General features: G+C 37.5%; 2 protein-coding genes and 1 non-coding gene across 3 annotated transcripts; all 3 read right to left on the reverse strand.

The window, feature by feature from the left end:
• Positions 1–1,209: 1,209 nt before the first annotated feature.
• TOMM20 (translocase of outer mitochondrial membrane 20) lies at positions 1,210–10,085 on the reverse strand. The gene is made up of 5 exons (XM_034428314.3): positions 9,721–10,085; positions 4,546–4,592; positions 3,677–3,758; positions 2,851–2,993; positions 1,210–1,591 (listed from the first exon to the last, which is right to left on the reverse strand). Exons 1-5 carry the CDS (start codon positions 9,941–9,943, stop codon positions 1,547–1,549), a joined length of 540 nt encoding a protein of 179 aa, XP_034284205.2. The 5' UTR covers positions 9,944–10,085; the 3' UTR covers positions 1,210–1,546.
• Positions 5,708–5,843, reverse strand: LOC117672130 (small nucleolar RNA SNORA14). The gene has a single exon (XR_004593133.1). It is a non-coding gene; the product is annotated as a small nucleolar RNA SNORA14 (small nucleolar RNA).
• A 1,200-nt stretch (positions 10,086–11,285) lies between the features above and the next one.
• RBM34 (RNA binding motif protein 34) lies at positions 11,286–22,633 on the reverse strand. Its single transcript, XM_034428313.3, has 11 exons — positions 22,437–22,633; positions 21,509–21,680; positions 20,374–20,510; positions 19,067–19,205; positions 17,610–17,669; positions 15,839–15,882; positions 14,786–14,869; positions 14,587–14,650; positions 14,296–14,338; positions 13,480–13,598; positions 11,286–11,919 (listed from the first exon to the last, which is right to left on the reverse strand). The coding sequence occupies exons 1-11, from the start codon at positions 22,463–22,465 to the stop codon at positions 11,644–11,646; spliced, it is 1,167 nt and encodes a 388-aa protein (XP_034284204.2). The 5' UTR covers positions 22,466–22,633; the 3' UTR covers positions 11,286–11,643.
• Between the last annotated feature and the right edge of the window lie 355 nt (positions 22,634–22,988).

Genomic DNA, 22,988 nt, shown 5'->3' on the forward strand with positions numbered 1-22,988 from the left:
GATTAAATCTTTATTTAATAAACAAGGGAATAATAGATGATAAAAATTAAAATAAAGGATGCCTAGATAAAAAATGGCAAAATAGACTGGGCATAAACATAATATGCAGGAAGAGTTGGGTACAGATTTAAGAGACCGTAAAAGTCAGATATCTGAAATACTTGTTATAATGCACAGTATTATGCAAGAAAGAAAATCCGATTTCTAAATTTTGTGGTAAATCTCTGGACGAGTTGCAGCAGTTGGTTAAATAATTAAAACTCAAATTCCTGCAGCAGAAAAATAATAGTAAAATAGCAATGTTTATCCATTTACATTTTTCTATCATAGAGCTCAAAATGATTGTGATAAAAATGGAGTAAATAAATAAGCCTGAAATAGGTTTGCATGCAGAAGGTCTGGGAATTTTACTCAGTTCTGCTTCACAAAACAGAGTTCCGGGCTTAGTATTCTTTACTTTTAAGTGCCTGTCTTTTGCACGGCCCTTTGGTAGGCAGCGAGCATGAAATCTGTTTGTGCTCTTGCAACAGAGTGCAGGCAAAATATTACAGTTGCCACGATGAAAAACTGGTGGTAAATTCAATGTATAATTCAAAAGTGGTTTTCATTTAGACACAAGTCACATATTTCTGCAGCCAGATTTTTGATTCTCAATGATAATGTTCTACGTTTATTACAGGAAAGCATCCAATATCTAATATGATTATTTTATAGTATATGGCTGAAAGACTCTCAATTAATTTACATCTAAAATCAGAATGTCATCTTATGTGCGTCGATAACATGCTAATAGAGATAGACAAGTTCTATCTGTCAAATCCAGGAGGCAGTTATCTTAATTCAAGATGATGTTACTTTCAGGTACCTTGATCTAAAATCGGGGTCTCCAACATTGGCAACTTTAAGACTTGTGGACTTCAACTCCCAGAATTCCTCAGCCAACAAAGGCTGAGGAATTCTGGGTGTTGAAGTCCACAAGTCTTAAAGTTGCCAACGCCGGAGACCCCTGATCTAAAAGACACTAGGCAGCTTTCAGAGAATGAAGGAAAATGTATGAATTCTAATAAAAATACAATCAAATGTCAGGTCTACTGATTTCCCTTTCCGAGTAACAAGCATAAGAAATTTCCAGATGCTGAAATCTGCTGACATGGTCCCCCACCCGCACCCCATTTGACTGCTGAAAAAGCAGGCTTACACATGAACGTGCCAGGTACATCTTTAATGCCTTAGCTTTGTGTTTTTCAAAAATGAGCAAGGGGTGTGCATATTTTTACTTTGCAGTCTGTGTATATACAACTTTATTTGCATTGACGTTAATGATATTTTTATAACTCAATATGGTGCGTTTATAAAATGAGTTTATCAAAATACACTAGTTTAATAAATAAGTCCAGCCAAACCACCCTACTCAGAGTTAAAATTAACTTTGGCAGGCTTAAATGTGGTACACAGTCCATCATGACTATTATGCTTATTCTTTTATTCTTCCCTACCCCCGGATGCTCATCTTTTGACTAAGGAAGTGGCATTCCTGACAGATTTCTCATTCCACATCATCTTCAGCCAAGCATTGTGCACTTACAATTCTCTGCAAAATAAAATATAGGAACATTAAAATAAAACTGTTAATGGTATATTTCTCCAGTTAAGCACATTACTGAAATCAGTTACAATCTCTAGTTTTTGAAAATCAACCTCCCTCTGCCTCAAAAATCAACATCAGTAAGTAGCAGTATTTAATAAGCAGTTAAAAGTATTTAGAGAAATAATAAACCAAGGCAAGCAAGCAATTATAGAAGATCGTTATGGTTTGCTGTAGCTTATTTGTGGAAGCAGTCTAATTAGTTATACCCAAAACACCTTTCTGACAATAAACTTTAAATAACCCTGCACATTGATGTTTCTTAGCTACATGGCTCACGATATGGATCCAGTGGGCACATTTTAACCATGATATGACCACTGGAAACAAATATTATTCAACTTATACAGAAGCCTTTCTAATTTATAAGATGTGGTAGCTATTTCACTTTAAAAGTTCCTTATTGTGCAAAACTAAAGCAAGCGCATGTGTGTCAGGAAAAGAGCTGATATATTTGAATATGTTTCTTGTAACTATTGCAAAAAGATCTAATACAAATTCAACTACTTTATGGGTAAATTTCATATATCCAACAACCTCTAGTAACCTATACTAAACATATTTCTTAGCAGCCTGAATTTTATCTCAGCTTTCCTCAAATGCTTTTGGACGTGCCCAATTTTTCTTCATTTTTTATTAAAATTTTTACTTCTTCATTTTTACTAAAGTTATATATATATAACTTTATTCACAGTTTCTTCAGTAAACTTAGTTCAAAATTAGTGTATAGGACTATCAGGTTTGGCACTGCATCAAACCAGTTCAAAGAACAAACTGATGTAAAATCTAAATTTAGTTAATTTTTTCTCAGAGTCATTTGTAAAGTTATTTCTTATTTAAATGGAAATGCTAAGAGTTTCAGATAGGGAAAACTAAATTATGTCAAAATATTTTTAAAAATTATTTTATCATAGTCAAATTACAGACCAAAGTGAATGATGACAGAATTCTTACAGAAGGTTCCACAATTATATCCTCTTTATAGGAATAATATCCTATAATTTATAAACATCATAGTTAAATTTCAGTTCTGAGATGCGACTGAACTGTTTGAAAGAAATAAACTGTGATCACTACGTATATCCTCAGTTGCTTCAGTTCTGGATCTGATCTTAATGGGTTTAACAAACAATACTGATGAGATCAGGCGAAATAATACTGATACTTACTAATTCTATTTCAAAAACCAAATGATATTTTCATACCTGACTAATTGTAGGGAGTTTAGTAAGAAGCATTTGGAAAACTGGTGGTGGAAGAGTCTGTTGGAGAACTTGTAGTAATTGCTGAGGTTGTCCACAAACAGCGATGGCATTTGTCAAGTGATCAACACCTTTTTCATATTCTCCTGAATAAAAAACATATTACAGCTACTAAAGATCAGGTATAATGACATTTAATGAAGATTTGAAACTATTGTTAGGTAACAATATTTAAAAATTCAATAAATTATTTCAACAAATGAAATAAAATATCTGCATATCACATCTATAAATTTGTTAACAAAAAAATACCCAAAATTCAAATTTCTACCCTAGAATTTTCAGACTTTATTCTGTTAGTGGTCGTCTTGATTTATGAGCTATTTTAGACAAATTTAAATAGAAAAATAACATACAGTATATTAAAATAACAGTGATAACATTTCAAAGTTGCAGTTATAAATTTAGAGTTCTATTTTTACTTCTTTTTTTTGTAACTCTCAAAAAGTAATTTATCCTGCAATCCCTGTGCCCTGGAATTTAGTGCCCTAAATTTAGCTGAATTTATCTCCAAGTGGGTTGAGATTAAGGGTCAAGCTTCGCTAATCAACATTTAGAATAATTCTATACAAATAGGGGAAAAAAAGTCATCAAACTCAATAGAGTTCAATAACATATTTGTAGATATACATAGGCTTGCCCTTTAAAGAGCATGCAATTATTTTACCTTTCAAAGCAGTGGTTTCAGTAATAAGCCTTTTTTCTATTGATTTTCTCTCTCTAATATGTCACAAGTTAGCAAAAAGAAAGATTAAAAAAATGCAACAACCTTGTGCTAAAAGTTCCTCTCCCAACTGTATCTCTTCAAGAAAGAATTTTTGAACTGCTTCAGCATCTTTTAGATCAGGCAACTACAAGAACAACATTTATCAAATCAGCCATTTAAATATCATAGCAAAATCTTCCACCCTTCCCATTATGCTTTTAAATAATAAACTTCAACTTCCAAAAAGTTAATAATACTAAAAACTTTTCAAGAATAAAGAGAAGTTTACAGGGAATATTACATTCCATTTTTTTACAAATTCTTATAAAAGTAAAAATAAAACCATACCTAGAAATCCCCTTATCAGTTTCACAATCCTCACAATTGCTATAGAAATTAGCTATCATTTGTGAAGTACATCATCCCACAATATACCATGCTTATACATGGATCAAGAGAAATATCCATAAAAGGAAAATAGCAGAAAGTTATTTGCCACTTCCCAGCAGCTCCTGAATGGGCTAAGATTGGTTGGGAGCTCAAAAGGAAGGGATGCTTGCTGAAAAACTAGCTGAGGGATCTTCAATGGAAATGGGGAAGGGGAAAAAAAAGGAAAGTCATTATTCTTGCTTCTCCAAAATTAGGGCTGTTGGATGTATGCTACAAAAGGTTGATGGTACAATAATTTCAAGCCAGAGACCATTTTGAAAAAAATACTTTATTGTATTCATTCAAATATTTTATATCACCCTACTCCAGAAATTCTTGATGATTATCAGAAGATATAAAATGAAGAAATAAACCTCAGCTCCAACAAAACAAAGTCATCTAAACAAATCAGTAAGAATAAATATAAGATCAAGCCAGTATATTCACATTAGCCCAAAGCCTGCCAGTAGAGCATATATGCAACATAAAAAACATATTACTACCTTAGAAAATCCTGCTTTTTCTTTGGCAAGCTTCTGTTTCTTTCTTCCTATAGATTAAATAAGGATATATTGATTTTCAAATCATGCTACCGTACTTGCATTTCAGAGTAATTTTCAGAAGAGAGGTCCCAACTTCATAGATTTCCGTATATACCATAGCAAAGAACATAAGGGAGATACTCATATGCAACATCATATTATCTTTCACATGTAGAATAATTATTCTTAAATTATGCAAAGTTATATCTACAGGTCACTCCTCAGCTCACTCAAGAGTCAATGATAGATGTTATTAAAATATTCCCATACAGATAGTTTTTGAATCATGACCATAATGGAGCTGCCCATTACAATCAGAACTTGTGATGACCATTAAGATAAATGCCCATGTGATCACTTCACTTATGGCCCCACTATCCCTGCTCTCCCTGATGCGGTTGTTAAACACATGGGTCATTAAACAGAAATAGATGGAAGGGGGAAGGGTGCTGCAGCATTCCTGCAATCAGTCATAAGAGTGAGTGATCATAGAGTGATCATGGGGGATCATTTCAGAACCGGGTCATAAGTAGCTTTTTAGGGGGAGGGGTCTGCCACAATTTGTGGCACTGACTTAACACAACCTGTTGTAAGTCAAGGACTATCCTATCCTATCTATATTTCTCTTATTTTTTTCTAGCACCAAAAGACTTGTGTATTGCTTCTTGTGTCTTACAAAATTTGGTGGTGATACATAGAAATATGTCAGGAGCCCAATTTTAATCAAATGCTGTACTTAAGCTCACCCATAAGCTCTTTCACATAGGTATAGGGAGACCACCAATGATATGTGAAGGATGTGTGTTTTTGTTTTATTTTTATAGTTTTCTTAGTATGATGTACATGGAAAATGGCATTTAATTTCATTGTGCGAGATGCAATGACAATAAACTAAACTAAACTAAACATAATCAGGGAGTTTTCAGCACTGTGATCTTTGCATCAATTGCAAGCTAATTGTTTCTTCTTACTATCATTTATTGCAATTTGCTTTGGAGAAACATTTACTTTGATGGTATAAAACTCATCTTAGGTAAACAGAAGAGTATTTTCACAATCTGGGGAAAAAGTTTTTACAAGCACACTTTTTTATTAAGGGAAAACATAACAAAGGTGATTGAGTACTTGTTGAAGAGCTGAAATAATGCAAAATTACAAAATAATGCTGCATTCTGGATAACTCTACATTTTTCTTTTGCATTTCTCCTTATCCTGGAAGTTATAAGTGAAACAGTACCAGGAGGGTTTTGAGAATGCATTATGTAGCATGTCTCTACAAGCAGGATTTGTAGATGCTGAAACTTAACTGTCAAATATTACAAAGTGAAGGTAACTATAATATATATGTAGTACTTTATCAAAAGCAAGAATCTTCCCCCTCTATTTTTTTTTCCAAGACACACGACTTTCTCCGGAACCTGGATAGCCAAATATGTAGAGGGGGAGTGACCATTGTGTAGTTTAACTATGTTTCATTTGCATGAAGAACAGAGACATAAAATTAGGTCGTTTCCCAGTGACCAGCTTTTGACTTTAATTAGCATTCAGCCGTCAGGGTTAGGAGCAACGATAAGCTATGCCATCACAATGTTTTTAATTTTTAGTGAATGGTTAAATATTTTAGAGGATTTTCTACCGTGTTTCTCCAAAAAGACGACCCACCTTGAAAACAAGCCCTATCACGTTTTTGAGCGCATGCGATCAAATTAAGTCCCACCCATATAATTAGCCCTAATTACGTAATTAGCCCTAATTACGACCCCCACCCCACCCTGGGATGCAGGGAGTGGGGTTAGGCACACAGGTAAAAAATAAGCTAGGGTGGGGATGGGGGGGTGAAGCTGCCATACTTACCAGGCCTCGCACACCCCGACACCTGCCTCGCCTTCTTCTGCAGTTGCTTATTGCCACTCGCACGCATTGCCCTGGCCTCTATTTCGCCTTTAGATGCCTGCCGGAAGGCATCTGCAACCAATAACATCTATTATCAGCTGCAGAAGCCTTTCCGGAAGGCATCTGAAGGCGAAATGGAGGCTGGGGCAATGCATGCGAATGGCAGCAAGCGACCGTAGAAGAAGTGGACCAACAGTGGGCTCCTGCTGGACGGGGCTGTCGGTGCCACCGCAACGAGGTGAGTCAATAATTAGAACCCTCCAAAAAGAAGGTCTAGCCATTTTTCCAGGGGTCGAAAGGAAATAAGACCTGGCCTTCTTTTGAGAAACACGGTATGAATACAATTTTTATGAATACAGAAAGTATCTGCAAAGCAAATCTCCAAACATAAAGCAGACTTCTGAAATTTAATTGGAATATATTACATATTTTACAGTAATAAACATTTATGTTCTTTATTTAATTTTACAGCTGGACACACCTCTTTTCCTGGGGCAATACTATACGACTAAAACAACTTTGGACACAGAATTCTTGCACATACATTCTATCTCTGTATATTAAGAACATATATACTTATGTGTATACAAATGTCAGGAAATGTGTTTATAGCAATATTCACTTCTGAATCTCCTGACTCTCAAAATTGTGGCTGGCTGAACTAAAGGTGAAGGAAATTTTGATGATGAATGAAACTTCTAATTAAGCAAGCAAGCACACAGAGCAAATAGGAGTTTGACAAAGGAGTTTAGATGGGCACAGTCGTTATTGGTAGGAACTAACAAAATGTTATCAATCCAACCAGATCATCTTCTTTTAATAAGAGTGACCAGTTTATCTGATCATGGGAATATAATAGACATAATGTACCTTAACTTCACTAAAGAATTTAGCAAAGCTTTCTGTGACATCCTCAAAGAGAAGATGGCAAAACATGGGTTAGAGTATGCTCCCATTAGAAACAGAGTTGGCTGAACATCATACCCAATAAAGGTATGTCAATGGCTGTCTGATGAGTGGAATGAAGTGTTTGAGTTGTATTGCAGGGCTCCATTCTGCACCCAATGTTGTTAAATATATTTACAAATACCTTGATGGAAAGGTAAGAAAACATTAATATATTATTTGTCAACAACATAAATTTGGGGAAAGGAAATAGCAAATTCCTTGGGGAACAATATCAAAATTCCAGAAATTTTATGTCAGGAGGGAAAAATGCAAAAACCTTATTTTGCATAGGAAAAATCAAGTACATGAATATAGGATAGGGAGATCATACTGGGTGACAACACCTACAAAAAGGATCTGGCACTGTTGATGGATCACAAGCCAAACATGAAGGTAATGCAATTGCTAAAAAAAAAGGAAATGCAATGTTGGGTTGCAACTAAGTTGTATAAGATCAAGATCAAATACAGGTAGTCTTTGACTTGTGACCATAATTAGGACAAGAATTTCCGATGCTAGGTGATGTAGTCAAAAAGCACAATTTCAAATAACCGCATGGCTTGTTAATCAAACCATTGGTGTTAATCAAATTCCATCAGTCATTGGCCAAGGACCCACCCCAATCCAAGTCATTCTGGGCTTGGTCCCTCGCAGCCCAAGCCTTGCTTCTTCCAAGGTGAGAGACTGTCTCCCTTTCAACTCCCTATTTCTCCCAGCCTTGGCCCTTTTTGCCTCACAAACACTGTCTTGCAGAGTGGCAAGCAACCCTTGAACCTCACAGCTCTGGGGCTGCTTGTTACGCTGTGGCACAAGAGCTTCTTGGCAGGCCATGCCTCTGAGTCTGGAAGAAGCCCATGAGCCACAGTGTTGCATGAAGTCTCAGCCACCTCAGCCCAGCATCACAGCGCAAAGCTGCAGCCCTCTCAGGAAGCCCCAGCTCCAGCCAGAGTTGCCCTCACCACTTTGCACTCCAAAGCCCCTGCTGCCCTGCACTCTGCCACTCCAGCTGACCTTCGCCATCTTCTTGCTCCACTGATAATGGGCATATCCAGCCTGGTCCTTCCTGAGTCAGCTGGTGGTCACTTAAGATCCCAGATCCCACATGATCTGGGAAATACAAGTCTCATGTGGCCAGCTAGCCGCCTCACAACTGGCCAAGCAGAGCATGCTTGGTCAGCAGCAGGAGCAAGATGGTGGATGTCAGCTGGTAAGGTGGAGCACAGGGGCCATGGAGGCCAAAAGACCATAGATGGGGAGAAAAAGGCAGGTGGGGTGAGTTGAAGTGTCCCTACGCTTGTAAGTGAAAGTAGGCTGCCAAACACCTAAATTTTTAACATGGGACAGTGGTGGTATTACAAAGACCATAACTTTGGAGACCAGTGGTAAGTTCCTTTGTTCAGCACTGTTGTAACTTTAAATGGTCACTGAACGAATGGTCCTAAATTGAGGACTACTTGTAACAATTCACTTTTTATATGCGTTGATTAGACCACACCCAGACTAACACATTTCATTCTGGGCATGCAATTTTAAGAGCAAACATTTACAACTCGAGTATGCCGAGAGGAAAGCAACCAAGACTGAATAAAGGGCCCTCGAATGAAGGAAAAAAACAAAAAAACCCAAAACCATGGTTATAGGCACTGGGTATGTTTAGAACAGAGGTCCCCAAACTTGGCAGCTTTAAGACTTGTGGACTTCAACTCCCAGAATTCTCCAGCCAGCATAGCTTCTGGCTTCAACTTCTGGGAGTTGAAGTCCACAAGTCTTAAAGCTGCTAAGTTTGGGGACCCTTGGGTTAGAAGGAAGAGAAGATTGGGGCGAAGCATAAGGGGATGGGGAAAGGGAGCCATCTGCTGGGATGTGCGACAGTCAATTTGTGAAGTTGGGGCTGGACTAGATGATCTCCAAGGCGCCCTTTAACTTTTACACCCTATGAGGCTGAACCTCTTCTCCTGCCCAAGCGCATTAAAGGGGATTAAAACCAGGCAGTGGGAAACCCTATTTGCAGGGAGTTCGCACCCGAGTTCCCTCCTCCATCCAAAGGTTCCCTCTCTGGCGGGGGCCTCTCACTATGGAAAAGACTAGCGGCCGTTAGCCGAGGACTTCCTGGACCTTGGAAGCCACTAACCAGGGCAAGGGAACCGACTCTTCAAGGCATCGCCGAGGGATGAGGGGAAGGGAATGTGGAGGGGAAGCACTCGGGTCGCGAAAAAAGGCGTCTGGCGGGGAAGGAAGCGCGGAGTCCGCTCTCGGCGGCGGGGCGCACGAGGGGAAAGAGGCCGTAAGACTCACGTTCCCGCAACCGGTTCTTGAAGTTGGGGTCGCTCCTCCTCTTGCGGTCGAAATAGATGCAGTAGCCGATGAAAAGGGCGCCGCAGACGCCAGCGGCGATAGCGCTGCTCTTGCCCCCCATCATTTTCCGCTTTTCGCGCCCGCCTCCTCGCGCTTCTCCAGGCACCTTGGCCAGGCACGCAAGGAAAAGGGAAGGCCCGCCTCGCGCAGGCGCCTCCGTCATCAGCCGGCGACGGCAAGAGGCTCGGCTTTGCTCCCTAGCCCTCCTAGGGGCGAGAGCTTGGAGAAGCGGAGGCGCGGCAAAAAAAAGTCCTTGCCTGAAAGGCGCCTGCGCGCGCGAGGCTCCTCGGTCACCCTCCTCAGGCTTTTGTGTTACGCACGCGCGAAGGAATCGCACGAGGGTTTCCCCCCCTCCCCCCTCCTCCCGTTTAACTGTAGGAAAATTGGTTGCGTCGACGGGCTCATTCAGAAGTTTTTATGGAATTGGTCTGGACAGAAAGGGTGCAAATCAACCCATTGCCGTCTATCAGCATTAAGTCGAAATTAATGCGTGGCCGAACAGAGAAACCTATTCTACTTTTGTCAGAACCAGGCCATAATTTTAAGCTTTCTTAGAAACCCCCGAGACATACGTTTTGTTATAATAGCCTGATCCCTCATAGCAAGCACAATAAAAGGAAACCCTTCTACAAGATGCATGCTTTTTTCATGTTATGAATAAAAAGCGGCAACTAGATACTAAATACAGGCTTTGAAAAAGGCAGAAAAATATATATTGAAACAAAATATAGGTATAATTGCTTTTTTCCATGGGGGAAAGTCTCTAATCTTAGAATTCTGACACCGTTAAATCACTATCAGAATAATCTGTAATCAAATTTAATAGAATTAATAGAATTCATGTAGGAACAGTAAAAGAATATTGTCTAAAAGAAAAAAAATATTGATGGCTGTTGAGGATTCACAAAACTTCCCATATCTGATCAGAAGTTGAATAAATGGACTCTTAAGAATCAACCTCGAAAGAAATAACTTGTTGATATTGTACAACAATGCTTAAAGATTTGAAAGCTGCAGTATTAGATACTAAATGAAGGCTGAGTTAAATAACATTTATTCCCTACACAATCCCTTCAAAAGAATATATAATTACATAACATCACAGCCAGCAATGTGAAAGTTGGGGATAATCAGATTAGATTAACAAATGGCCAGGTCATCATAAAAGGATCTATTACTGAATACACAAAGACTTGCACTCTAATTTTGTTGTTGTTAGTTGAGAATTCGTGTCCCACCCATTGCGACCCCATGGACAATGATCCTCCAGGCCTTCCTGTCCTCTACCATCCTCTGGAGTCCATTTAAGCTCACGCCTACTGCTTCAGTGACTCCATCCAGCCACCTTGTTCTCTGTTGTCCCCTTCTTCTTTTGCCCTCTAATTACTAATTAATTGCACTCTAATTACCAATAGCAATTAGCACATAACCAGATACTGCAGGTACTTTTGTACTACTGTATTTCAAAAAACGGCCAACATGGAATAATTTAAAATTTTCCAATGTAAGCTTTAAACCACTTTCCAACTTATTCATAATGTTAATGTACACATATTTAACAGAAAGGACAAATAAACATTACAAAGAACACACTTGTAAATAATTAATTGCCTGTTATTAGAACCCTTTAAGAAAGGCTTTCTGGTATTTATTTACATCATAAGAATAATAGTTGAAAGATACTAAAATAGTGATAAATTTCTAGTGTGACATTTTTAATTTATCTTCCAATGTTACCTTTGCAAATTAATTTAGATGAGCTTCTAAATTGTGAAAGTGGAGATCAAGAATTCCAAAAGATTGTCTACGTGATAAATTTTATTTAAAAGTATTTTAACATTACAAAAGTATCTTAACACTGTATCATTTGGGTTTCCTCATTTTCATGCTGTTTTTTGATTTTGCTTTTTTGCTCTTTTTCATTGGGTCTGCCTTTTCACCAACAAAAGAATTAGTAGATCCTTCTGATTTATTTAGAGAAGTAGTCTTTGTGAATTTCAATCGAATACAGCTCTTTGCATTTTTGTTTGATTTCTTCTGTTCTTCTTTCTCTCTTTTTACACAATGTTGCACTCTTAGCTTTCTTCCTTGTAATTCAGATTGGTTTAGTTTCAGAGCAAGGTGTACAGCATCTGTGGTCTTTAAGGAGAAAAAATAAAAGAGAGCAACTTATAAAGTTCCTGTTACATGGACTGAGAAGGGGAGGGCTATTTCCTCATCACAATATAACCTCATGCATTCTTAACATGATTTGGAACAGGGGTGTCAAACTGGTGGCCCGCGGACTGGATGCATCACGCGGAGGCCATGCCCAACCCAGCTCCGTGAATGGGGAAAATGTCACAAGACATGTGATGCCAATGTGACGTGGTGAATTTGACACCTGTGATTTGGAGGGTAAGGGACACTTCAGAGCAGATTTGCATAGTACACAGTAAGAAGACAAAAAGTAATTCCTTCAAGGAAGCAGACTTCTGATCACTTAATGCCACATTAATAACTGCCCTTTAATTTCAAGCATGGCATATCCAAATCCAACTACGTACAAGAAGGATTTGTATCATGACCTCATGAATCAGTTTTGCTGTCACAGACCCATTAGCTACAGTTGTCACAAGAAACAACACAGGAGAACTCTCCTCTAATGCTATTTTTGAGCGTGGTGGTGCAGTGGTTAGAGTGCAGTACTGCAGGCTACTTCTGCTGATCACTGGCTGCCAGCAGTTTGGCAGATTGAATCTCACCAGTCTCAAGGTTGACTCAGCCTTCCATCCTCCCGAGGTTGGTAAAATGAGGACCCAGATTGTTGGGAGCAATATGCTGACTCTATAAACTGCTTAGAGAGGGTTGCAAAGCACTATGAAACGGTATATAAGTAAATAAGTGCTATTGCTTTATTTATTTAGCGTAAATAAATAAATAAATGAAGTGCTATTGCTATTTTGATTACTGCAAATGAAAAGATGACAATTTTGCTCCCTTATTTTACCCAAATGATCGATCAATAACTATGCAAGGTATTCATGCTTTGGGTTACATTGGAGGTTAAGTGAAAATGTGTAAAAAGTGAGAATGAATGAAATAAGCTGCTAACAGAATGATTTGAAAATTAGTGTTCTATTATAGCATTGCCTGCCGTTTTCAAAACTTTGCTGATTTGGCACAGAGTGGTATACCCATCTCATCATTTTTAATGGCCAAATTTATAATGACTGCTATTTTTTCAACAGACAGTAAAATAATGGTTAGCTTATTGAGCATTCAACCCCCAGATTATCCTGTATTGCTGGGAGAACATTACTGATGACTGATTTACACCCACAAATGTACCCCTTTTGCTAAATGAGTTTCTCTACAGTAGAGTTCACCATTCTAATCCTCTTAATAACTATTACCGGATGATAAAAGATTACCATCTTTGGGAATGGCGTAAGCATATAAGATTCATGTAAGTACTTGATTATTAGCGCTCTCTGTGAAGTTACAAGGGAGATGTCTAGATATGGGTATTAGTGGAGTTCTGTGCAGTTTCAATGAATTATTTAGGAGACGCTTAATTATTCCTAATTGTTTACCATGAGGTTTTACTGTGTTGCTATCCCCTGAGTGCAATACTGAATGCTAGATTAAATAACCAATATAATTATGATTTAAAGCCATGCTAAATTTGTTGTTGCAGCCATTGAATAACTGACGTACCTCAAATAGAACATAACCAAATCCTTTGCCAATGCCTGTGCTTCGATCTCTCACAATTCGTACACCTGTCACATTTCCACATTCCAAAAAGTGATTTCTTACAGTCTCATCATCAATTTCTGTAAATATAATATCTTTTAGAAATGTGCAGCTATTAAAACACAACCATTTTAGTGACATGACCAAATTTCTATTACTACCGTGTTTTCCCGAAAATAAGACCCTGTCAAATATTTTTTTGAACCCTGAAATAATCGCTTGGCCTTATTGCCATGCGCTGAAAAGCCCGATTGGGCTTATTATCAGGGGATGTCTTATTTTGGGGAAAACAAGGTATTTAAAGTTTCTATTCTTTTTTAAACAAATATGGTTGCTGCCTCTCAAAGTTATCTGCTTAAAAGAAAGATTAAGACTTGGGGCAGTATTGGCAAGGAAATAGCTCTATATTCCAAACTTATGTTTTAGTTATCTTATTTTGGCATACTTCCTGAACTAGGTTACAAATTTACCAATTCAAAGCAACTTTTTTTTTTTTTTTGGCTTTATCTGCATTTGTAGATACATTATGTTTATACATAATTATAAATCAAGAACTTACAAAAACAAAATTCAGCTCGGGACTAAAAGAAACAAGTGAGCTGAGACATTCTGGCTTGAAGAGGTGTTACTTAGTGTTAATTGTAAATCAGTCTTGTACACTTAAGTTTATTAACATCTTTACAGATATACTCACTCCATTAATCTGCAAAAGTATAATTTTCTACCAAAGTAATATACATTTGCTTGAATTGATTAACATTAAATTATAATACATACCATACGGCAGATTTCCTACAAATATTGATCTTTTGTTATCATGCTGTAAAACAAACAACAAAAAGAACTGACTCAGGGACTTAAAGAAAAATCTAGAAAAAGATATGTAGTATTTGAATTATGTCTATGGAGATTCTAAATCATGTCATGGTTGTCCCAAAGGTGCTTTTCAAAAGGCAACTGGACTTTGGTTTTCCTTGAAGATGTTTCGCTTCTCATCCAAGAAGCTTCTTCCGTTCTTGAAGTTGCCTTTTGAAAAAGCACCTTTGGGATAGCGTTTGAATTACTTACACAAGTAGATTTTGAAGCAAGGTCAACTCTGATGTGGAATCCACTGGTAATTTCTGTTCCATTACTATGAAATCATTAAAAAAAAATGAAATAATATAAATTACCACTAAATTTTATTTGAACATTGTTTATTTTAGAAATAGTATTTAATAATTAAGACTGATATATCTTAATGTGATAATTTAAAAAATAGACATACCATTTTAAGGCATTATTTGCTGCAGATTCCTCCTTGAAAACAACATAAGCATTAACATACTTCATATTAGGGTGTAGTTTTTGCCTAAAGGAAAAAAGAAACCATAATATTTATTATATTTTATACTGCCAGACTCAAAAATAACTCCAGATATTTTACATCATAAAAACATAAAGATGTGTCAGAATAAACAATCCAATAAAAATACAGCAACAATCTCCATTCATTCTAACAATGCCCTCTACAACAATTTAGTCCAAAATAATTTCCAGAAGGCCAGCATTACAAATGCAGCCTAATGGATATTCTATATTTTATAATTGAAAGTTACATTATCACATAAAGATGAACTTTTATGCATTGGGACACTAGTCATAACAGAACTTGGGATTTGCTACATAACACTTAAATTTAAATCCTGTTTAAATTCATAATTAAGGAAGATATATTTTCTATGGGATATATTATAATTTCTTGAATCAAGATTACAGCTCAACCATGGAGAGCCTACTTGAACTACTACTAGGTTTCCCCAGCAAATTGAAAAGCCACAGATTGCCTTCTACAACCCACATAGTCAACTTCTTTTATTCTTTTAGTTACAATTTCTCACAATGTTATAAATCTCTTAATTCAATAGTTAGCATTTGAAGAGACCGTTATTTGCACTAGGTCTGTTACAGTTTTACAATTAAAACTTTACTATAATTTGCAAAAGTAGATTACATGTTGCAAAGCTAACTTCAGTTTTAACTTTGACCTAGAATAGCTGAAAGATGCCCTGATATAAGCAAAATGCATTGGTATGATACATCAGTATTTTCGGTTATAAACATTTTGTTTTAAATTAGGGCTAACAGATCCAGGCTGCAAAAAAACATTACCAGCCACATAATTAAGTGACAGCAAAGAACTAGATGTTTTTAAAAATATTTCTTTGCAGTTATCTGGTGGTCATCCAGATTTCTAAAGCCGAGATGTGATAGCCCCAATATAAGAATCAACGAAGTATAACATGAAAATCTATTCTCATGCACAAATTACAACACATACTTTATAGCAGCCATTTTTTTCGATATTGCATCTTCTGCTGGAATCTTCAAGGACAAAAAACAGTATATTATTAAGTAGGCGTCATTTAGCAATATTATGAACATTTACAATTTCTTTAAACCACAGACAATCCAACTCTACAGGACAGATAAACTGGATAAGCATTTCTAGCCATGCCAGCATTCATCTTATAGCATTAAAATAACACAGACACACACACTCATAGGGCCCTCAGTGGGAGACCAAGTCTCTACAATTAAGCAGTCTGGAACCAAGCCTTCAACTGAGAAGAATGTACGCAATTTTTTTCCTCTCTCTCCTTGCCTGGGGGAAAAAGAATAGTTTCTTATATTATGCTGCTGACTTCCTGCCAAGTCCAAGGTTAATTCTGCTGTGGGAGATCTATCCTGAGCTCACAAAGAAACGATGGAAAGAAATTATACATTGGTTCAATTATGCACATCTAGATATAATATTCTCCTGTTCCTCCTTATCTGCTTCTCCATTTATCTAATAAATACAGTATGGTCTACTAGCGGCAGTCATTTAATGTAAGTATTAAGCAGATAGAAAATCAACATGCAGAAGACCTATCAGTAATCTCTTCATAAGGGTCAGTAAAAAGAGAATTAAAATAATAGAGTACAAGCAAGGAATTTGTATCTTCCAAACATGTTAGTTTGGAGCCAATTCATGAAATATTAGGCTGAGAAAAATGTTAATGAAAAGAACTGAGTTGTTTAAAACAGTGAAGTATTTATATTATCCAGTAATCTGTCATTCCACATGTAACTCTATGCATGCTTTTCATAACATTATAAAACTTGAGGTGACTTTTTAGAAACAAATTGTCTTACATACTCTTACATAATACATTCAGCAGTTGTCCAAATTAATTAATTTGCTAGTTTCACATCATAATCAATTATGAAACTTGAGATGATTTCTTAGAAACAGAATTGAATTATCTTACATACTAAAATGCATTCAACAGTTGACCAAATTACACTAATTTGCTGGTTTTACACCCAACCATAATCAATAGATTCACTGGTTTATAACAAACTCAATGAAATGATAATTTAAACATCTATGTAACACATCAACAGAAATGCCTATCAATAAAGAAGAATGAAATAAAAGACACGGCACCATAAATTAACAAATTAATGACAATTTTCTCCACATTAATTTGTATTTTAATAGTTTCCACAGGCCAGTCGGGAGAAGGCAAGCTTGATTTTTTAATGAGAGGCTATTCCTCAGCAGTGGTGCCCCTATAGCGAAAGAAACTCTACCTAGCCTACTTAAATATTCAACATTATTTGGTTTCCAACAAAAACCAACCATTTAAATGATTGGCTTTGCTTAACAACCCATGACATTCACTTAACAGCCACAGCATATGCTTAACAACTGTGACGTTTGCTTAATGACTGCTGGGAAAAAAACTTGGAAAATTACTCCTAGTCGCATGGGTGCCTCAATTTATAACTGTAATGACTTACGATTGGATTTTGGATCCCAATTACAGTCATAAGTCAACGACTATCCACAGAGGTCTTCAAAGTTGGCAACTTTAAGACTTTTGGATTTCAACTTCCAGAATTCTTCAGCCAGCTATGCTGGCTGGAGAATTTTGAAGTCCACAAGTCTTAAAGCTGCCAAGTTTGAAGACCTCTGACTATCCATATATGGTACATTTTTGGTGCAAGCCAGAAACTGAGATTATTTACTAGTAAAGAATCACAAAATGAAGTAAATAACATACCAAAGAACGGAAACGAATTGATTCAATTTGTCCATAGTCTTTGAAAAATGCTTTCAGCATCTAAATTCAAAGAGGTATAATTTTATTAGGTCAAGATGTATACCAGTGTTAGAGAAACAGCAGCAAACACTTAATCCATATACAATGAATAGAGTACCAGGAACTCTAAATAATATCTATTTGACCAATGATTAAAGGATATAATAAAAAGAAAGTAGTTGGGTTTTTTTTTCCTAGCAGAATTATTAAAGATTAAATCAAACCAAAAACATTACCCAAAAGTAACTGGATTTTTTTTTTAAGTTGAGAGAGTAACACAAAAATCTCTACATAAAATACTTTACCCTCTTTCTCTATGCATATTTACTCACAAGAAAATGTGCTTTACAAAATCAGTAGGCCAGCACAGTATAATGGTTATAGATTAATGGAGAGGTCCCTAACCTCCACTGTATCAGGCCGTGGCATACCAGAAATCGGGCTGCACAAACAAGCGAAGCACACAAAACCACACCCCCTCCGGTCCGTGGAAAAATCTCTCCACAGAACTGGTCCCCGGTGCCCAAAAGGTGGGAGCCACTGGATTAACAGATTCAGACTGCAAAAAATGTGGAGCTCTTTTCTTTCATCAGTACATGCAAGCCACATCTACCACCCTTATGGTCAGAGGATTGGCTCAGAAACAGAAACCTAAATGCAACTTTCCAAACATTCATAAAATCACATGATCCAGAGCAACATGTTGCAGAGATGAAGAGGAGGGTGAATACTGAACAAATTTGCCCTGTGGCAGAAGACAATCAGAAATGTAATTAATGAATTAAGTATTCAGAACAAAGGTAGTCCTTGACTTAAAATCATTTGTTTAGCTACTGTTCAAAGTCATGATGGCACTGAAAAAAGTGACTTATGACCTGCCCTCTCATTCATGACCGTCACACATCCCCATGGTCACATGACTAAAATTCAAGCGCTTAGCAACCGGCATGTATTTATGATGATTACACCATTCCAGGGTCACATGATCACCATCTGCAACTTTCCGTCAATGGGTGAAGCTAGATTTGCTTAACGACAGTGTTATTCCCTTAATAATTGCAGTGATTCATTTAACAAATTGGACACAACTCACTTAACAATCACCTTTCTTAGCAACAGAAATTCTGGCCCCAATTGTGGAAATTGTGGCCCCAGTTGCATAAACCAAGGATTAGCTGTATTAGCTGAATTGTGGAGATGGTGTAAATTAAATCAGTTATATTTCCTTTTCTTTGACTTATGTTTAAAATTTTTGGATACACCACATTTTACTTCTTTTCTGTATTTTGCTTAAAGTTGCTTATACTAGAACAGAACAGTGATAGATACATATTTATTAATGTAACTTTTTAAAAAATGCTTAGTATAATCTGTTGCTTTAAAGAAAGTATAAATAGCCTTCTACCAAAGTTACTTACTTGTGCTGTATAAGAAACAGGTAAATTCCCCACAAAAAGAGTCCTCTTGTTCTTTAACTTTTCTTTAGCCAGGTTAACTTGGATTTTCTTTTTTTTAATTTGAGCAGCTTCCTCTGAGGTTGGAAAAAGTTTGGTAGCCCTATTTTTCATTTGTATTACGAAAAAGGAAACACAGAAAGACCATTGCTACAATTTTAGCATGACACATACTGGTAAATAAGTCCTTCTTATCAGAATCAGATTTATTTCTAAGTAATCATACAAAGTACTGCATCTTAAGAGACAGTGCATGTTACAAACAGAATTGTCATGAGATTTTATCATTGTAATGATATGTGGGAATGACCTTGGGAAACTGGGTAAAGAGATACTGCCTAAGGCAGCGGTCGCCAACCTTTGCAGCTTGGCAGCCCGGCTGGGGCAGGGAAGAGGGGAATCAGGCTGCGCAAGCAGCAGGCCGACACGCACACTCATGCACACACAGCTGGAATGCAAGTGTAGCTGCATTTGCCGGCCCACCACTCCGAGTCAAGCTGCACAACACCATGTGTGTACCAGCTCACGGCCCAGCTGTGAATAGGCCATGGCCTCGTAGTTAGGGACTCCTGGCCTAGGGAATGGTCATATAAGAGGAAACATAGCCCGCAGCTGCATAGTGGGCAAAGCCAAAGGTTCATGAGAGATCCTCCCTAAGTTATCAATGTGGAAAGGAGATGGTGAGGCAATTTTATTTTCAGATTTGTAAGATTCTGTTAATGTAGCTTTACGGTGAAGTCAAAATAGTCTGGTTATCTGGTAAGGCTGACAATCATTTTCAACTAGAATACAGTACACATGCAGTGCTCAACCTATAACAGTTGATTTAGTGACTGTTATGACTGTTTTTCATACTTATGACCATTTTTCAGTATCCCCATGATCAAAATTCAGACGCTTGGCAACTGACTCATATTTATGACAGTTGCAGTGACCTGGGAATTTGTAAGTAAATTCAACAGGGAAGCCACTTCGCAACTGTTACTAACTTAACAACTTAGTGATTCACTTAACAGCTGTGACAGGAAATGCCATAAATGGGGCAAAGCTCACTTAACAAATGTCTCACTTAGCCACAGATTTGGGGCTCAATTGTGGTCATAAATTGAGGACTACCTGTATTTATTTTAATAGCAATAGGGTCTTTTAAAAGGCATGTTACATTTTTAACCTGCTAATCTGCCCTTTCCTTAGGACCCAGAGACAATAAATAACCAATGTGTGAAATTAAGCATAATACATACAGATGCTCTATATAGTTTTTCATTTACCTGTTTGCTACTGTTTCATTTGCTAGAGAGGTATCTTTCTGAGATTTCTTCATTTTTTTAAAAGGCTGTCTTTTAGCTGATGAATCTTGAATTTCTGTGACAATTTCCTCTTCTTTAAGGTTGCGTTTTTTACTTTCCTTTTAAAATTAATACAGTCAAACATGAAAAATTAAAATGTTACACAACCCCAGGAAGGTGAGAATATCCACATATAGTTTTGCTAAGTTTGGAAATTTACTAGTTTCTAATGCCACATAGCATCCCAGATTGTATACCTTACGGACAACTGCTCATGTTAATTGTTGCACCTACGAATTTTATATCTTTGCTTTAATTCTACTGTAAGATGCCCAGAGTTGCTTGGATAGTGAAACAGGCAGCATATAAAATTAATAAATAATATAAAATCTTAAGATAGTACATCGGTAACTTACATTTCTCAATATCTCTATGCACATCTCCCCTTATATAACGATATTTTTAAGTTTTGATTTTAATAAAATCAAAATAATAATAATAATATAAAATCATTCATGGAATGGAAAATATGCACAATAAGATGTTTTTTACATAATACACAAATTGTTCAATTTACTATCAACAGGTGTCACTAAGCTAATTTTTAAAAGGAATGGAAAATTTAATGGCAGTTTGGACTATTAGCAACTACTAATCTTGATTGGTTGCTAGCTACCTTTCAAATTAGAGCAGGGGTGTCAAACTGGTGGATGTGTCATGCGCAGGCCACCCCCACCCCAGCCCTGCAAAGGGAAAACATGTCGCGATACGTCATGTGACGGCAACATGACACAGCAAGTTTGACTCCCATGAATTAGAGGAAGAAGTCTTTAAATACCAGCTTTTATAGTGGTCAGTGATACAAAAACAAAAGTCTACTCCCTTCCTATCTATGATGGTGAGCTTAATGACTGTATCTAGATGTCTATGATGTGATAAACTATGGATTACATAAAATTGGGGCCCTGAAGCAACAGGGTCTTATGAAGACTGGATATCAACTGTGATTATAGATATGTTCTTTTGTTCAGATATGTCTGAAACTGGTTCATAGGTCAACAGCATTTTCATGATGCTGTTGTCACACCCATTTTAGAACATAAATTAGTTAACTTACTTTTGCCACAGCAACATACATCGGCTGTTTTTCAGCCCCAGGAGCACTAAAGAGTTGTAGGAGGACATCTGAATCACATGCTGCAGATTTGTTTTGAAAGAGGCTGCCGGCCACTTGCCCCACAACATAATCGTCACTTGATTCAGCAACAGCATTCCTGCCACATATTTTCCTATTTAAGAAACAAGTCAAGATTCACTACAGGAAACAACTGCATCCAAAAACATTAACTGCTGGTCATTTTCCCTAAGGTTTTTTAAAGGTATAAAAAGAGGGGATAGTGTTATCAACTGTGGAATCCTGTATGAGGAGAAACTTGTAAGAAATTTGCCAGTTTATAGGGCACTGGCACTTAAGAATGCAGTGTTTATTATAGTACTGTAAACATAATTGTCCATGTTTTATTACTAGCATGTCATCCCAAGCTTCTGTGTGTATGTCTTTGTGTCAATGTTATTGCCCGGCTGCCTGTACTACTAGTCCTTGCAGTTTTCTTGGCAATATTTCAAAATATTGCCATTGCCTCCTTGCCTCCTTCCCATGGGTAAATAAAAAGAATCTCTGGTCAACAAGGAGCTTTGTGTCAAATGCAGAACTAGAATTCCCGGCTTCTAGCCTGGTGCCTTTAAACCACTGCATCAAACTGGCCCTGAATCGTTTAATTGCCCCAAATCAGCTTTCAAGCTACCGGTGCTTTTTCAACAGATCAGCAGAATGGGGGGAAATGGGGAAGCGGGCTTGGAAAGTGAAACACGTGCGCAGCAGCTGGAGCTCCAGCAACTCTCACTTCTTGGAGGAGCCACCACAAAACATGATCTGGCTCCGGGACCAAAGAAACAAAACAACCGCCAAAAGCCTCCCCCCCTCCCCCGACCGCTTTGGGAGAAGACGGGCAAACAACGAACATCCCCACAACCGCAGTCCTCACCCTGCGGCTGCCGTCCGGGCGCGCTTCATCTTCGCTCGGAAGCCTGCTGCTGCTGCTGCAGCCACTTCCGCCTTCAAGCATAGATCTAAACTAGCAAAGTAGAGGAGACTTCATGGCCTTTCTAACTTGGCGGAGTTTGCACAAAATGCACAAAACACGGGTACATTCGCTTTGGTGTCGTCCGGGTTTTTTTTTTTCCTAGGCCAGTGTTTCTCAACCTTGGTAGGTTGAAGATGGGTGGACTTCAACTCCCAGCGCTGGCTGGGGGATTCTGGGAGTTGAAGTCCATCCATCTTCAACCTACCAAGGTTGAGAAACACTGGCCTAGGCTATATTTGAGCAGGCTGGCACTTATGGCATGACTGACCAGAAAAGACCTTTCGGTAGGGGTGTATGCCTTCTGATTGAAACTTGGAGAAACTATTAAGAGGAAACTTACAAAAATTGATGCGGCTCCCATCCTTACATCATTCTTCAGGAAGTGTTTGAAGATCTGGTATTTTTGTCAGGCAAGGTGTGATCACGGAGGGCCCCCCCTTCTTCTTTTTTTTT

The sequence above is a fragment of the Pantherophis guttatus genome, chromosome 1 (genome assembly GCF_059756535.1).
Source record: "Pantherophis guttatus breed Tessera chromosome 1, ASM5975653v1, whole genome shotgun sequence".
NCBI classification, from domain to species: Eukaryota; Metazoa; Chordata; class Lepidosauria; order Squamata; family Colubridae; genus Pantherophis; species Pantherophis guttatus.

Bases quoted from the DNA above. Each gene is read 5' to 3' on its own strand.
- TOMM20 (XM_034428314.3), bottom strand. From the start codon at position 9,943: ATGACGGAGGCGCCTGCGCGAGGCGGGCCTTCCCTTTTCCTTGCGTGC. The intron at 3,759-4,545 runs GTAGTAATATGT...TTGTTCTTGTAG, and splicing joins AAAAAGCAGGATTTTCTAAG to TTGCCTGATCTAAAAGATGC. The intron at 1,592-2,850 runs GTATGAAAATAT...TTTATTTTGCAG, and splicing joins AACTCCCTACAATTAGTCAG to AGAATTGTAAGTGCACAATG.
- RBM34 (XM_034428313.3), bottom strand. From the start codon at position 22,465: ATGAAGCGCGCCCGGACGGCAGCCGCAGG. The intron at 20,511-21,508 runs GTAAGTTAACTA...TAATTTTAAAAG, and splicing joins TGTATGTTGCTGTGGCAAAA to GAAAGTAAAAAACGCAACCT. The intron at 14,651-14,785 runs GTATGTCTATTT...ATGATTTCATAG, and splicing joins GCAAATAATGCCTTAAAATG to TAATGGAACAGAAATTACCA.